At 34.8% G+C, this 16,347-nt stretch overlaps 1 protein-coding gene across 1 annotated transcript; it reads left to right on the top strand.

Moving 5' to 3' along the window:
- Positions 1-711: 711 nt before the first annotated feature.
- LOC149194868 (putative serine/threonine-protein kinase WNK11) lies at positions 712-7,018 on the top strand. Its single transcript, XM_089407828.1, has 5 exons — positions 712-723; positions 3,134-3,631; positions 4,499-4,592; positions 6,777-6,859; positions 6,962-7,018. Exons 1-5 carry the CDS (start codon positions 712-714, stop codon positions 7,016-7,018), a joined length of 744 nt encoding a protein of 247 aa, XP_089263954.1.
- Positions 7,019-16,347: the final 9,329 nt, after the last annotated feature.

The raw sequence follows: 16,347 nt of genomic DNA, 5'->3' as shown, positions 1-16,347 counted from the left end.
AAAAAATTAGAGGATAGGGCCTTAAGATGGACAATTAGAATCAATAAAAAGATAAAGGACATGTTCTTTAGTTGGGATTTATTGATGTTTCACCCCAATCCATCCAAACCAATAGAAGGGGGTGAATTTAGAAGTTAAGAGCTAAAAGGACGATGCAAAGATGTCCAATTTGTTAATTTATGAGGTGACCATTTGTTAGTATATGATGTCTCACATAAATTAGAGTAATGACATAGTGTGCCATGTATGTCCATGTTATTCTATCCCATATTAGGTATATGCGGTCTCCACTTAGTCAACTTGTATCATGACATCCTTGTTCACAAGATATTAAACAATACCTCTAATCTCACTAGATATTGATAAAAAAAGCCTCAAAAGCCTCTAGTTGAACCCCCTCCAACATATTTATAATACAAAATAGCCCCTATTTATACCAAACACCCCTTTTTATACCCCCTAATATCTATAAAACTCATGTATCTCACATCAAATCGCCAATACCTAAAATATATTGACTCTATTTTCCACAATCTTAAAACTCTATTTATGAATGAACATGGCAAGATATTTGTCAACAAATTTATACCCCATGGCTATGTACTCACTTAGCATAATCTCAAGTTTGACCACTAACATGTTAGTTCACCAATTGAAACATGTGTTGTCAAAGGATGCATGGGGTGGTAAAATCCTATGATGCTGGTATCAATGGAGTATGGGGTATGTAAGGGAACTTCTACATCTATTTAATTCATTGGTATGCAACTAAACCAAAATTCCAAAATAGTAAGGAAAACCCAATTGTTAGCGCATAAACCCATATTGAGTGCCCAATTTCCTAAAATAAGAATGACTTGCTAACTTAGAAGATAATGAGAAAATTGCAACAACCCTATTATTATAATGACTGCTTTCATGAGTATGATTAAAAGGACAATTTGGCTCTTTTTTCGTTTTGGATTACCAAAATGATGGTAAAGAACTAAATCTACGCATAAATCAATATCTCCCTAATATGAAAAATGTATCATAAAATTTAATTAAACATAAGTAATAAAAAAAATACCATGACATAGTCATCACACAACAATATCAAAGTAATTCATCACACATCGAATATAATATTCGGCCTCAAAAAAAAAAAGCTAGCATGTCAATGGCTTTGGTTATTCTTTTATTCCTTATCAATTTTGCAAGTTTTAAACTCACTCCAACTCTCCAGTTCATTTATAGTACCTTCATGAAAGTTTGAGATGTATTCCCTTGCAATATCTATAAAAGAACATTTTCTACATTTTTTTTCTTAGAGTTATAAGGAAATGTGTTTTATTGGGTTCAATCATAATGGTATTCATGCTCAACACTTTAGCTTTTCCCAAGTCCAATTCTTCCCTTTTCTATTTGAATTTTTCTTAAAAAATCTTCAATGCTTAGTTCTCATAAGCCTTATTTTGGTTCATTTTCCCCTATTTTTTTTTCATTTTCAATATTCTTTCTACGTCGCGACATTAATTATTGGAGTTGATGTCAATGGTGTTAGTTGGGCCCTTCACACTATCAACAAGATCTCTAATATTATTATTTCCCTTCACAACCATGTACCTTTATTCCATCACAAAACTACTAATTTACTAGGTTCCTTGCATGAATATGAGATAAGAGTCATTTAAACTTGTTTTCTAGATCCAATTAAAGGTCATGCCTCCCTCATTTGGGACGTTTTTGATCCCTAAAATCTTCCAATTAACTTGATTCCCCTCACACTATTTCACTTTCCATGGTGTTTGTCTATTGAGGCCAACATGTTATACATATTGTTGCTGTATACAATTTGGTTCTTCCTTCTTCTACAAAATTATATCCTCGTCCAAATCTTTGTGAGTATTCAATATAAAGTATTTTTTATAATGAGAAGAACCTAATAGTATTATTCTCCATTTAACATTAAAACTTTTTTATGTGTTTACTTAATACTTAAAAAAAAATCAATGTAGGATAGATTTGAATTTCTATACTACTTTTACCAACATTCTCTACAAACATAAAACCACACATTATCTCCAAAATATTAAAGCATATTTTGAAAGAATATATTATATGAATCAAGTAATATCCAAAATCACACCCATATCTATGACTTTGTTCAATTTTACTTTCCAATTTAAAACAAATACAACAATTCCATGTTAGCTTTTGAACACCCTTCATTTGTATGTTATGATTATACGTTATTAGTCATTGCCCCTTAAGGGAAGTGGACTATAGTTATCATTTTTCGATAGCTATTAGTTCCACATGAAAACAAAGAAGTCATTTCCATTTTAAATAAAGTTATTCTTATATTAAACAAATAATTACACCGTAACACGTTCCCCTTTAAAATCAATTGCCCCAACTGCCACCGTGTATGGATTTTCACTCTCCGATCAAATGTTAAACGATTGAAGTTTTGTTCACCGTCAAATTAATACTTAGTAGTTGAGACAGTTACGCGACAAAAAATGTATAACTCCCTTCCTCCCAGTTGAGACAACTGTAGAACTCCCTTCCTCCCTCCGAGTTGAGACAGTTATGGCAAAAACTCTATAACTCCCTTCCTCCCTCATGCGCAAGGGAAAATACATAACAGCAGAGATGCAGGAGAAAATCCATAATGGCAGAGAGTAGCTCTTTTTATCTTTCATTGCTTTGATATGAAATTTTAGAGGCTATGTATACAGGCTGCTAAAGATGGTCTATCAAGAGTTAACCCCTTTCAACTTCGAGTGGCCAGAGAATTCAAATATTTACATAAACAGAGGGCACTTGCTACAGGTGTTGTACTACGACATTGTCTCCATCTACCATTTCACATAGGCTCAATTCCTTATGGAAGACTCTGACCCCTATTAAGTTTGGACCCATTCGATTCTGCACTAGGTTACCAGCGAGAGCTGAACAAGAGGCCTATGCAATTTGCGAAGAAATTTCCCTTGTATTTTCTTTTTCACTGTGGGGAATCTACCAGTTCTAAGAGCTCTTAAGAAACTCTGAGAAGGCCATCAACCTGGTGTTGATGAAGCAGAGTCTTCTCAACATAAATCTCAGGAAAGATCTAATGCTCTTGTTTGAGACAATCTTCGTGCTTTAGCAAGGAGAATTCTGCACCTCGGGGACCCTGAGGCAGTACCGCCAGAAGCACAGGCATGTCTCCATGAAGGCGGTGAAGAATTGGGCGCGTCAAATATTGGAAGGATTGCATTATCTTCATAATCATAACCCTCGCATAATTCATAGAGATCTGAATTGCAACAATATATTCGTGAATGGCAATAGTGGTGTTCTGAAGATCGAGGACCTGGGTTTTGCTGCTATCCTCACAAATGATCATGTTGTGCACACTATCATTGGTACACCTAAATTCATGGCTCCAGAATTATATGAAGACGTTTATGATGAACATGTAGATGTTTATTCCTTTGGCATGTGCTTACTGGAGATGGTTACTCTGGAGATTCCTTACAGCGAGTGTCGTAATGTTGCTCACATTTATAAGAAGGTGAGTTGTGGTATAAAGGCTGCATCATTGCAAATGGTTACCGATTTAGAGATGAGGAAATTTACTGAAAAATGCCTGGCACCAATGTTGGTGAGGTATTTTGTTGTAGAGATTCTTATGGACCCTTTTTTTTAGAGGACTCTAAATGAGCAGCTAGGTGTACATGATATAGGCTATACTCTCTATTGCAATGAACTTGTATAAATATATTTTGTGTTTTTGGGTGTTTTAGAACCTACTTGGGTGTTTGATTGAGAAGTATAGGACATTTGTTTGAGCCTATATGTTTATTTTCAACGTCACTAGTTATTTTGAGAATTGAGACAGGGGTTTCTGTCAAGATTTGTAGAAAATGTTGTTAAAGATGATGATGAAAAAGCTAGGAGTAACAAATATTTTGTGTATGATGGGGTTTTGAATAATTATTTATATTTCTCTTAATTATGGAAATATGATAGATGCACTCTAATAGACAGTTATACAAGTGCTTTAGAAGGTTGGAATTGATGCAAATCACAGTGGATACCTTCAATGTATGCCTTTTTAGTCATTTGAAAAATATTCTCCATGGCAGAGTTGAACATAGTTCCCTGTTTTATGTAGGCGTTTCCCTTTGAAATCAATTGCCTCAACTGCCACCATGAACGGATTTTCACCCTTTGATCAAATGTTAGATGATTGAAGTTTTGTTCACCATTAGATTAATACTTAGTAGTTGAGACAGTTACGATAAAAACTATATTACTCCCTTCCTCCCAGTTGAGACAACTATAGAACTTCATTCCTCCCTCTAAGTTGAGACAATTATGGCAAAAAATGAATAAATCCCTTCCTCCCTCATGCGCAGGGCCAAATCCATAACAACTAATACACACAGGGGAAAATCCATAACGACAGAGAGTAGCTATTGCTATATTTCATTACTTTTATATGAAAGTTTAGACGCTATGTATACAGGCTGCTAAAGCTGGTCTGTCAAGAGTTAACCCCTTTCAACTTCGAGTGGTCAGAGAGTTCAAATATTTACATAAACGAAGGGCACTTGCTACAGGTGTTGTACTACGCCATTGTCTCCATCTACCATTACACGTAAGCTCAGTTCCTTATGGAAGAATCTGACCCCTATTAAGTTTGGACCCATTCGATTCATCACTAGGTTGCCAGCGAGAGCTGAATAAGAGGCTTGTGCAATTTGCGAAGAAATTTCCCTTGTATTTTCTTCTTTACTGTGGGGAATCTACCAGTTCTAAGAGCTCTTAAGAAACTCCGAGAAGGACATAATCTTGGTGCTGATGAAGCAGAGTCTTCTCAACATAAATCTCAGGAAAGATCTAATTCTCTTATTTGAGACAATCTTCGTGCTTTAGCAAGGAGAATTCTGCACCTCGGGGACCTTGAGGCAATACCATCAAAAGCACTGGCATGTCTCCATGAAGGCAGTGAAGAATTGAGCACGTCAAATATTGGAAGGATTGAATTATATTCATAATCATAACCCTCGCATAATTCATAGACATCTGAATTGAAGCAATATATTTGTGAATGGAAATAATGGTGTTCTGAAGATTGGGGACCTAGGTTTTGCTGCTATCCTCACAAATGACTATGATACACACACTATCATTGGTACACTTGAATTCATGGCTCTAGAATTATATGAAGACGTTTATGATGAACATGTACATGTTTATTCCTTAGGCATGTGCTTACTGGAGATCATTACTCTGGAGATTCCTTACAGTGAGTGTCGTAATGTTGCTCACATTTATAAGAAGGTGAGTTGTGGTATAAAGGCTGCATCATTTCAAATGGTTACTGATTAATAGACAAGGATATTTATTGAAAAATTCCTGGCACCAGCATTGGTGAGTTCTTCTGCAGTATATATTCTTATGGACCCTTTTTTAAGAGGACTCCAAGTGAGCAGCTAGATGTACATGCTATAGGCTATACTCTCTATTGCAATGAACTTGTATAAAGATATTTTGTGTTTTGGGGTGTTTTAGAACATACTTGGGTGTTTGACTGAGAAGTATGGGACATTTGTTTGAGCCTATATGTTTATTTTCAACATCATTCGTTATTTTGAGAATTGAGATAGGGTTTTCTGTGAGTATTTGTAGAAAATGTTGTTAAAGATGATGATGAAAAAGCTAGGAGTAACAAATATTTTGTGTATGATGGGGTTTTGAGTAATTATTTGTATTTCTCTTAATTCTGGAAATATGATAGATGCACTCTAATAGGTAGTTATACAAGTGCTTGAGAAGATTGGAATTGATGCAAATCACAGTGGATACCCTCAATGTATGCCTCTTCAGTCATTTGAAAAATGTGCTCCATGGAAAAGTTGAACATAGTTCCCTGTTTTATGTAAAATAGGGATGGGAGGAGTTCTTCCAAATGTGATGTGAGGTTACACACCATTTTTCCATCTTGTTCAATATCCAACATGTTCAATGGTTTATTCCATCCAGGCAACTGAGATTGGGAAATAAGTTAACTGGTTGCAGAAGCACACTTTAAAGGAAATTTGGTCAGTGTTGAGCAGTGTTCCTGTCTTCAACACACCTTCCTCGGTGATGCTTCGGAGCTTGGTCACACTAGACAAATGCATGCTCTCTAACATTGGAAATCCCGATGAATCTCTAGAGATGTCTATTCCTGAGTCTCTCATGTTGGAGTAATTCTTTAGTTTTAGAAATTTCAAATTGGACAACCTCTCCAATGGAGGAAGCTCCTTCCCATAGTGACTGTAAATATGGTCGATGTAGTCTGATAGAAAGTTATAAAAGTAATTGAGAAGATTGGAATTGATGCAGATCACAGTGGATACCATCAAAGTATGTTTTTTCAGTCATTTGCAAAATGTGCTCCATGGCAGAGTTGAACACAATTCCCTGCTTTATGTAAAATATGGATGGGAGAAGTTCTTCCAAATGTGATGTGAGGTTACACACTTTTTTTCCATCTTGTTCAATATCCAACATGCTCAATGGTTTATTCCATCCAGGCAACTGAGATTGGGAAATAAGTTAATTGGTTGCAGAAGCACACTTTATAGGAAATTTGTTCACTATTGAGAAGTGTTCTTGTCTTCAACACAATTTCCCTAGCGATGCTTTGGAGCTTGGTCACACTAGACAAACACATAGTCTCTAACATCAGAAATCCCCCTGAATCTCCAGAGCTGCCTATTCCCAAGTCTCTCATGTTGGAGTAATATTCTTCTCAGGTAATATTTCACATTCTCCTGCATATAATACTAATGAATGCGTGTTTGGGTTTTACCACAGGGACAAGACTTATTCTTCTCAGGTAACATTGGATACCACAAGGACAAGACTTATTCTTCTCAGGTAACATTTCACATTCTCCAACATATAATATGAATTAATGTGTGTTTGGGTTTTACCACAGGGACAAGGCTTATTCTTCTCACGTAACATTGGAGAAGACTTATTGGAAATTGTTTGAAGTTTTCAAATTCTTTATAAAAAACAGAGCCATTTAGGTCAAGGATGTTTTCTAACTATTTTTCTGAATGCACACCTTCCATCATGTATGTTCTAGCTTCTTCCCTCCATTTTGACTCTTGGGCTAGCTGAAGCTCCAAAAAAGAATATATCCTCACACCATTCCTTCACAATGCACTCACAATACTAGGAAAAATTGATGGAGATGGCAACTTTTACCATAGCCTCATCATTTACCAGAGTAGTCAAATCTTCAACTTCCTGACATTGCTGAAGCAAGAAATCAAAATACTATTCCAAAATTGGAGTCACAACAGATTTGATGAACTTAAAGCCTAGAGAAGCATCTGGAAAAATAAGACAATGATTTACCATAGCCCATGTAATCACAATTTTTGAAAAAAATTCTTAAATACCCAAAAGAGTTTCATGAAGATATAATTTATTTTTAATTGCCTTATATTTCCCACAAAAGAGTCCTCATAATTAAACTGATCTGGAAAAATATGAAAGCGATTTACCACAACCCATGTAGTCACAATTTGTGAACCCAATTCTTCAATACTCCAAAGAGTTTCATGAAGATATAATTTTTAAGAGTCATAATTAAATTTATCAAGTTGATGTGCTTTGCGGTGTAGAAGGACTTATTTTAGAGTGAAAAAGGCTAAAAATCTCAAATGGTCGTGTTGCACACACTATCATTAGTACACTTGAATTCATGGCTCGAGAATTATATGAAGACGTTTATGATGAACATGTAGATGTTTATTCCTTTGTCATGTGCTTAATGGAGATGGTTACTCTCGAGATTCATTATAGCGAGTGTCGTAATGTTCCTCACATTTATAAGAAGGTGAGTTATGGTATAAAGGCTGCATCATTGCAAATGGTTACCGATTTAGAGACGAGGCAATTTATTGAAAAATGCCTGGCACCAGCGTTGGTGAGGCCTTCTGCTATAGAGATTCTTATGGACCCTTTTTTTAGAGGACTCCAAGTGAGCAGCTAGTACATGTACATGCTATAGGCTATACTCTCTATTGCAATGAACTTGTATAAAGATATTTTGTGTTTTTGGGTATTTTAGAACCTACTTGGGCGTTTGATTGAGAAGTATAAGAATTTTTTTTGAGCTTATATGTTTATTTTCAACGCCACTAGTTATTTTTAGAATTGAGACAGGGTTTTCTATCAGGATTTGTAGAAAATGTTGTTAAAGATGATGATGAGAAAGCTAGGAGTAACAAATATTTTGTGTATGATGGGGTTTTGAGTAATTATTTTTATTTCTCTTAATTATGGAAATATGATAGATGCATTCTGATAGACAGTTATGCAAGTGCTTGAGAAGATTGGAATTGATGCAAATCATAGTGGATATCCTCAAAATATGATTTTTCAGTCATTTGAAAAATGTGCTCCAAAGCAGAGTTTAACACAATTCCATGTTTTATGTAAAATAGGGATGGGAGGAGTTCTTCCAAATATGATGAGGTTACACGCTATTTTTCCAGCTTGTTCAATATCCAACATGTTCAATGGTTTGTTACATCCAGGCATCTGAGATTGGGAAATAAGTTAACTGGTTGCAGAAGCAAACTTTAAAGGAAATTTGGTCAGTGTCGAGCAGTGTTCTTATCTTCAATGCACCTTCCTCAGTGATGCTTCAGAGCTTGGTCACACTAGACAAATCCATGCTCTCTAACATTGGAAATCCCCTTGAATCTCCAGAGCTGCCTATTCCCAAGTCTCTCATGTTGGAGTAATTCCTTAGTTTTAGAAATTTCAAAGTGGACAACCTCTTGAATGGAGGAAGCTCATTCACATAGCAACTGGAAAATATGATAGATGTAGTCTGATAGATAGTTATACAAGTGCTTGAGAAGATTGGAATTGATGAAAATCATAGTGGATACCCTCAAAGTATGATTTTTCATTCATTTGAAAAATGTGCTCCATGGCAAAGTTGAACACAGTTCCCTGTTTTATGTAAAATAGGGATGGAAGGATTTCTTCCAAATGTGATGTGAGGTTACACACCATTTTTCCAGCTTGTTCAATATCCAACATGTTGAATAGTTTATTCCATCTAGGCAACTGATATTGGGAAATAGGTTAACTGGTTACAAAAGCACACTTTAAAGGAAATTTGGTCAGTGTTGAGCAGTGTTCTAGTCTTCAACACACCTTCCTCAGCGATGCTTTGAAGCTTGGCCACACTAGACAAATTCATGGTCTCTAACATCATAAATCCCCCCGAGTCTCCAAAGTTTCCTATTCCCAAGTCTCTCATGTTGGAGTAATATTCTTATCAAGTAATATTTCACATTCTCTAGCATACTGAATGCACACCTTCCATTGTGTATGTTCCAGCTTCTTTCCTCCATTTTGACTCTTAGGTTAGCTGCAGCTCCAAAAAAGAATATATCCTCACACCATTCCTTCACAATGCACTCACAATACTGGGCAACATTGATGGAGATGGCAACTTTTACCATAGCCTCATCATCTACCAGAGCAGTCAAAGCTTCAACTTCTCAACATTACTGAAGCAAGAAATCAAGATACTATGCCAAAATTGGAGTCACAACAGATCTAATGAACTTAAAGCCTAGAGAAGCAACTGGAAAAATAAGACGGTGAATTACCACAGCCCATGTAATCACAATTTGTGAAACAAATTCTTCAATACCCCAAAGAGTTTCATGAAGATATAATTTATTATTAATTGCCTTAGATTTCCCATAAAAGAGTCATCATAATTAAAATGATCTAGAAAAATACGACAACGATTTACCACATCCCATGTAATCCCAATTTGTGAACCCAATTCTTCAATACTCCAAAGAGTTTCATGAAGATACAATTTTTAAGAGTTCTCATAATTAAATTGATCAAGTTTCAGTGCTTTGTAGAGTTAAAAGGGCTAAAAATCTCTCATTTTTTTATTCCTTCACATTTCCATGCATTGCAAATACTAGATTTTAGAGTTTTGGGGTTCCACCTTGATAATTAAATAAAACATTTGTTTCCATAGAAGGTGGCCATCCAAGATATGTCAAGAGTCTTTGATAATCTACAATAAAAATAAAAATAAGACTGAGGACAACTACTACATGATCTACCCTAACATCAACAACTATTACAAGGCAACTATAATTTCTTAGTTTTTGAAATTTCAAAGTGGACAACCTCTCCAGTGGAGGAAGCTCCTTCACATAGCAACTACCATCCAATTCTAACCTTTCCAGCTATTGAAATTCATGCATCCTTTTGGGAAATTTCACTCCAATGTAATCATTCAATTCAAGACTCTACATCTTCTACATCTCTTCCGATGTCTGTATCCAGACAAATGAAATGGCAGCTTTAGCAGAGTTTTGGATTTCCTTAGTTTCATTTCATTCCTTGATGATGCCAAATTGAATTAAGTTGGAGATCACATTTAAACTGACTAAAGTGTATGATATGCAGACCTAGATGGGGTAGTGTTTCTGCCTCTGCGAGTATCTTTGATATTGAAGGCCTCTACTACTGTTGATCTTGATAGGTTAAAAAAATACATGTAGCATTTACACAAAATCAGAAATAAAGATATCTTTTCACAATACAAATTCATTAAAAGTAATTTAACTCAAAGAAATTACAAACTATTGACTAATGGAAAGACCATAATCCTAGAATTTACAGATTATTATACTTCAATTAAATATTATATTTTGAAATTTCTTACTATCATTTAAATTTCCTTGAATAATGTGTGCAGGTGAATTTTCATGTTATTGTCCTCCCAAGTTGTTTTCTGAATGCACACCTTCCATTGTGTATGTTCCAGCTTCTTCCCTCCATTTTGACTCTTGGGCTAGCTAAAGCTCCAAAAAATAATATATCCTCACACCATTCCTTCACAATGAACTCACAATATTGGGCAACATTGATGGAGATGGAAATTTTTACCATAGCCTCATCATCTACCACAGTAGTCAAAGCTTCAAATTCTCGACATTTTTGAACCAAGAAATCAAGATACTATGCCAAAATTGGAGTCGCATCAGATCTGATGAACTTAAAGCCTAGAGAAGCATCTAGAAAAATAAGACAACGATTTACTAGAGCCCATGTAATCACAATTTGTGAAACAAATTCTTCAATACCACAAAGAGTTTCATGAAGATATAATTTAGTTTTAATTGCCCTAGATTTCCCAAAAAAGAGTCCTCATAATTAAACTAATATAGCAAAATACGACAATGATTTACCACAGCCCACGTAATCGCAATTTGTGAACCCAATTCTTCAATACTCCAAAGAGTTTCAAGGAGATATAATTTTTAAGAGTCCTCATAATTAAATTTATCATGTTGATGTGCTTTGCAGTGAAAAACGACTGATTGTAGAGTAAAAAAGGCTAAAAATATCTCATTGTATTATTCCTTCACATTTCCATGCATTGCAAATAGTGGGTTTTATAGTTTTGGGGTTCCACCTTGCTAATTAACTACAACATTTGTTTCCATAGAAGGTGGCCTTCCAAGAGATGTCAAGAGTCTATGATAATCTACAATAAAAATAAAAATAAGACTGGGGACAAATACTACATGATCTACCCTAACATCAACAACTATTGCAAGGCGACTATAATTCCTTAGTTTTAGAAATTTCAAAGTGGACAACCTCTCCAATGGAGGAAGCTCCTTCACATAGCGATTGCCATCCAGTTATAACCTTTTCAGCCATTGAAAGTCACACATCCTTTTGGGAAATTTCACTCCAATTTAATCATCCAATTCAAGACTCTGCATCTTTGGCATCTCTTCCGATGTCTGTATCTAGACAAATGACATGGCAACCTTAGCAGAGTTTTGGATTTCCTTAGTTTCATTGCATTCCTTGATGATGCCAAATTGACTTAAGTTGGAGATCACATTTACACTGACTGAATTGTATGATATGTAAAACCAAATGAGCTAGTGTTTCTACCTCTGCGAAAATCTTTGACCTTGAAGGCCTCTACTACTGTTGATCTTGGTTAAAAAAATACATGTAGCATTTACACAAAATCAGAAATAAAGATATCTTTTCACAATACAAATTCATTAAAAGTACTTTAACTCAAAGAAATTACAAATTATTGACTAATGGAAAGACCACAATCCTAGAATTTACAGATTATTATACTTCAATTAAATATTACATCTTGAAATTTCTAACTGTCATTTAAATTTCCTTGAATAATGTGTGGAGGTGCATTTTCATGTTATTGTCCTCCCAAGTTATTTGTTCCCATCAATGTTTATCACCATATATTATTAAATGATCTAACTTTTCCATCCCTTTGGGCAATTTCCTCAAGTCGAAACACTTATGTATCTTCAAAACACGGAGTTTGAGCAGTGTTCCTATCTTTTAATGCGTGTTTGGGTTTTACCACAGGGACAAGACTTATTCTTCTCACGTAACATTGGACAAGACTTATTGGAAATTGCTTGAATTTTTCAAATTATTTATAAAAAACAGAACCATTTAGGCCAGTGATGTTTTCTAACTATTTTTCTGAATGCACACCTTCCATCATGTATGTTCCATCTTCTTCCCTCCATTTTGACTCATGGGCTAGCTGAAGCTCCAAAAAAGAATATATCCTCACACCATTCCTTCACAATGCACTCACAATATTGGGTAGCATTGATGGATATGGAAACTTTTACCATAGCCTCATCATCTACCAGAATAGTCAGAGCTTCAACTTCTCGACATCGCTGAAGCAAGAAATCAAGATACTATGCCAAAATTGGAGTCACAACAGATCTGATGAACTTAAAGCGTAGAGAAGCATCTAGAAAAATAAGACAATGATTTACCACAACCCATGTAATCACAATTTGTGAAACAAATTCTTCAATACTCCAAAGAGTTTCATGAAGATATAATTTATTTTTAATTGCCTTAGATTTCCCACAAAAGAGTCCTCATAGTTAAACTGATCTCGCAAAATATGATACTAGTTTACCACAACCCATGTAATCGTAATTTGTGAACCCAATTCTTCAATACTCCAAAGAGTTTCATGAAGATATAATTTTTAAGAGTCCTCATAATTAAATTGATCAACTTGATGTGCTTTGCGGTGCAAAAGGACTTATTGTAGAGTAAAAACAGCTAAAAATCTCTCATTGTATTATTCCTTCACATTTCCATGCATTGCAAATAGTGGGTTTTAGAGTTTTGGGGTTCCACCTTGATCATTAACTACAACATGTGTTTCCATTGATGGTGGCCATCCAAGAGATGTTAAGAGTGTGTGATAATCTACAATAAAAATAAGAATAAGTTTGAGGACAACTACTACATGATCTACCCTAAGCCTGATTAGAAAGTTCTCTGGAATAGGATAAATTAATGGATTTTCATATAAGGATAAGATTAAACTCACTAGCTTGGGGCACATTAAATATTTTGGCAATTTTTCAATTTGATAGTTGAACAGTGATATTCTTCCGTAAAGACAGTGTAGCATGCTGATCATTCTCATTATGCAGAAATCCGGCAATCATGTTTCTTCTCTTTACAAGCTCTCTTACGTTCCCACTAGGATCAGATTTCATCCCTAGCTATCACTACCCAGTAATATAATTTATGCTTAATTCAGGGTTTCTTCCATGACCAAATGATATCTCACCTTCAATCACATTGAGAAACAGATCGAAGTTGAATATAAAAGGAACATCATTTGTCTTTGGAAGAAATTGATACAATTCTAATTGGTATCGATACCCTGATTCTAAGCTTGTTTGTGACTGCATGGTTTTATTCTGCATGTATGTGCTTGGAATTTAAGATCTTTGATTGCATGAATGAAGATGGGAGTATGTTATTCTTGGCTCGCTTTCTAGTTTTTTTTTTTTTGGAATTCATAATACGTACTCCATTATTATGAATCCTTTAGTTTTATTATTATTATTTATGACTTGTGATCATCATTGACATTGTTTTCTGTAATAGATGTAGATCTTAATGTTATGCAAAGACTGAGAACACTAGATATAAATATAATGATGTTGATGATGAAAAAACATACACAGTAGAACGAACTCATAAAATAAATCTATTAGCTCACCACAGTAATCTGACAGGGTATAGTAGTCCTTGTGGTAAGCAAGAAACATACAAAGATTGGGGGTCGTGAAAATAAATGCTCAAATATAGGCTGACCATAGTATGAGTAGCTCACGTCATATAAATACTAGTGGTGGCCCTGATAGACCTCCAATATCTTCAAATTGAAAATGAATTTGTGGATTATAAATTTATGGATAATCCACTGTTGAAAGAGCATTCCTTGCTTTCTAGGTATTATGTAACCCATAGTTTTTCTCTATTTCTAAAAATACTATTGATTCACAATCTTAGGTATTATGTAACCCATATTTTTTCTCTATTTCAAAAAATACTATTGATTCACAATCTTAAATACTATTGATCCACAATTTTTTTTAAATCCTAATGGGGCAAAACTTATGTACCATCTAGCTATGTTGGACAGAGCTTGTAGTAGGGAAATATGCATTGCCTATTTGGAGATATTTGTAATATAGAGAAATGTTTTTAAACATGCCTTTTTGTATTTGTACAGCAGAAACCAAATTTCCCAGGTGATGCATATGTTAAATTGAAGTTCAAAGCAACAAAAGGTAGCTTCAGAAAGGATATCAATGAATAGAAAATGGTTTGTAGTCTGTTGGAATGTAATTTTATTTTAAAATTTGTTTCTGCAATAGCAGTAAATTATGAAGTGGATGTTAGCTCATGAACTTGGTAACTAACAGAATAATGATGTTTTTGTAGCCCATAAGCAACATATAGTTCAAGTAACGAAATTGCAAGACCTACCTAAACAGGGCCTAAACTGTTTCATGGTAGGCCAATGTCACAACATCATCGTCAGTGGATGAATAACGGGATATAGTGACACTATATTGAAAGGTAAAGTAGTCAAGGGGCAGCTCCATGAGGCGTGAAAAGTTTTGATGAGGAGGAAGTAAATTCCTAGTGTGAAAACCTCTGATGAGGAGGAAGTGACTAGCCTGTGTGCTGGCCTGATTTGCATTATAGGTAACTTGATGTCAATGAATTTGATCACCTTCTTGATAGATTTTTGTTGCATCATGCAATCATTACAATACAAGGAATTGACCATCTAAAATATGTTAACTGCTGTAAGGTTGGCACAAATCCTTGGAATAGTTTCAAGAGAAAAATTTCCATACATGGCTATAGACTTCTGTATCGACCTCATTTAAAAATAATACAAGTACTCAAAATTGAGTGAAGCTCTTAGCAAGGCAGATGACCCTATATTCTATTCGCTGGGTTAAGGGTAAGATGCATTTATAAAGAATAATCTATCCTTAATAAAAAAATCAATGCTTTGACTACAAAAACGTTTTGATTCTGCAGGGGTGACTAGAGTCCTGGAACTTGGGCACCCAAGATTGAAAACATCTAAAGAACTATAGGAGACAGGCACCGAAGATTGCAAACAGCTAAAGAACTATAGGAGACATTAGACAAATGGAAAAGGTAATGGATTGCATAGCTTCATGGACAGGGTATATTGTCTTTTAAACATTGAAATTGAACACTATATATTCTTTTGTCTAATATAACTTAAATGGTCTCGCAATAATATTCTGACTATAATTTTTTTCTCCCAACATCACATCTAGAGTTGACCAGGATAACCAAGGGGAAGCTTATCTAAGGACTAATGGATGAAAGGTTAAATTCACAACTCTATCAATTTCATATAAATTATCATGATGCTACTACCAACATTTGATGATGCCATTCTTCTCAAATTTATGGCTTATGGCATTTCCTTTGCAACATGTGGTGCAAATGCTAGATAATTCAATTTTATTTGTGAAACCTATTAAATCATGGCAACACTTTTCTCCAACCAATTATAATTTTGAAGGTCTTATTTGGTCTCTTCTCAAGGTCAAGGAGACACATTAAGTTCCAAAATATTAGCATAAGGTAAAATTTGAATAACTTATTTTTCTAGACCAAGTAGTTCTAGCATTACTTCTCCACATTAAATGTTAATTCAAAATATATTACATGTTAATTCAAAATACGTAGGCCTTTTGATAGCCTACCATAATTTATAACCAGCCAGCCCATGTACATGGCTAGATTCATGCAAAAGTTGGCCATCTTCTACTTGCTACTTGTGAATGGTTGGGCAAACGATGTTTTTCAGCTATGAAGTTTTGAGCATGACCTTCTTTTGCACCCTGCAATAGCCTCTACTAGCTTTGGTAT

Source organism: Pinus tabuliformis, chromosome 2_2 (assembly GCF_031772625.1).
Source record: "Pinus tabuliformis cultivar Carrire ecotype Pingquan chromosome 2_2, CPIR1, whole genome shotgun sequence".
Classification (NCBI taxonomy): Eukaryota; Viridiplantae; Streptophyta; class Pinopsida; order Pinales; family Pinaceae; genus Pinus; species Pinus tabuliformis.
The sequence above is the reverse complement of the archived record's forward strand: the minus strand, read 5'-3'. Positions and strand labels throughout refer to the sequence as shown.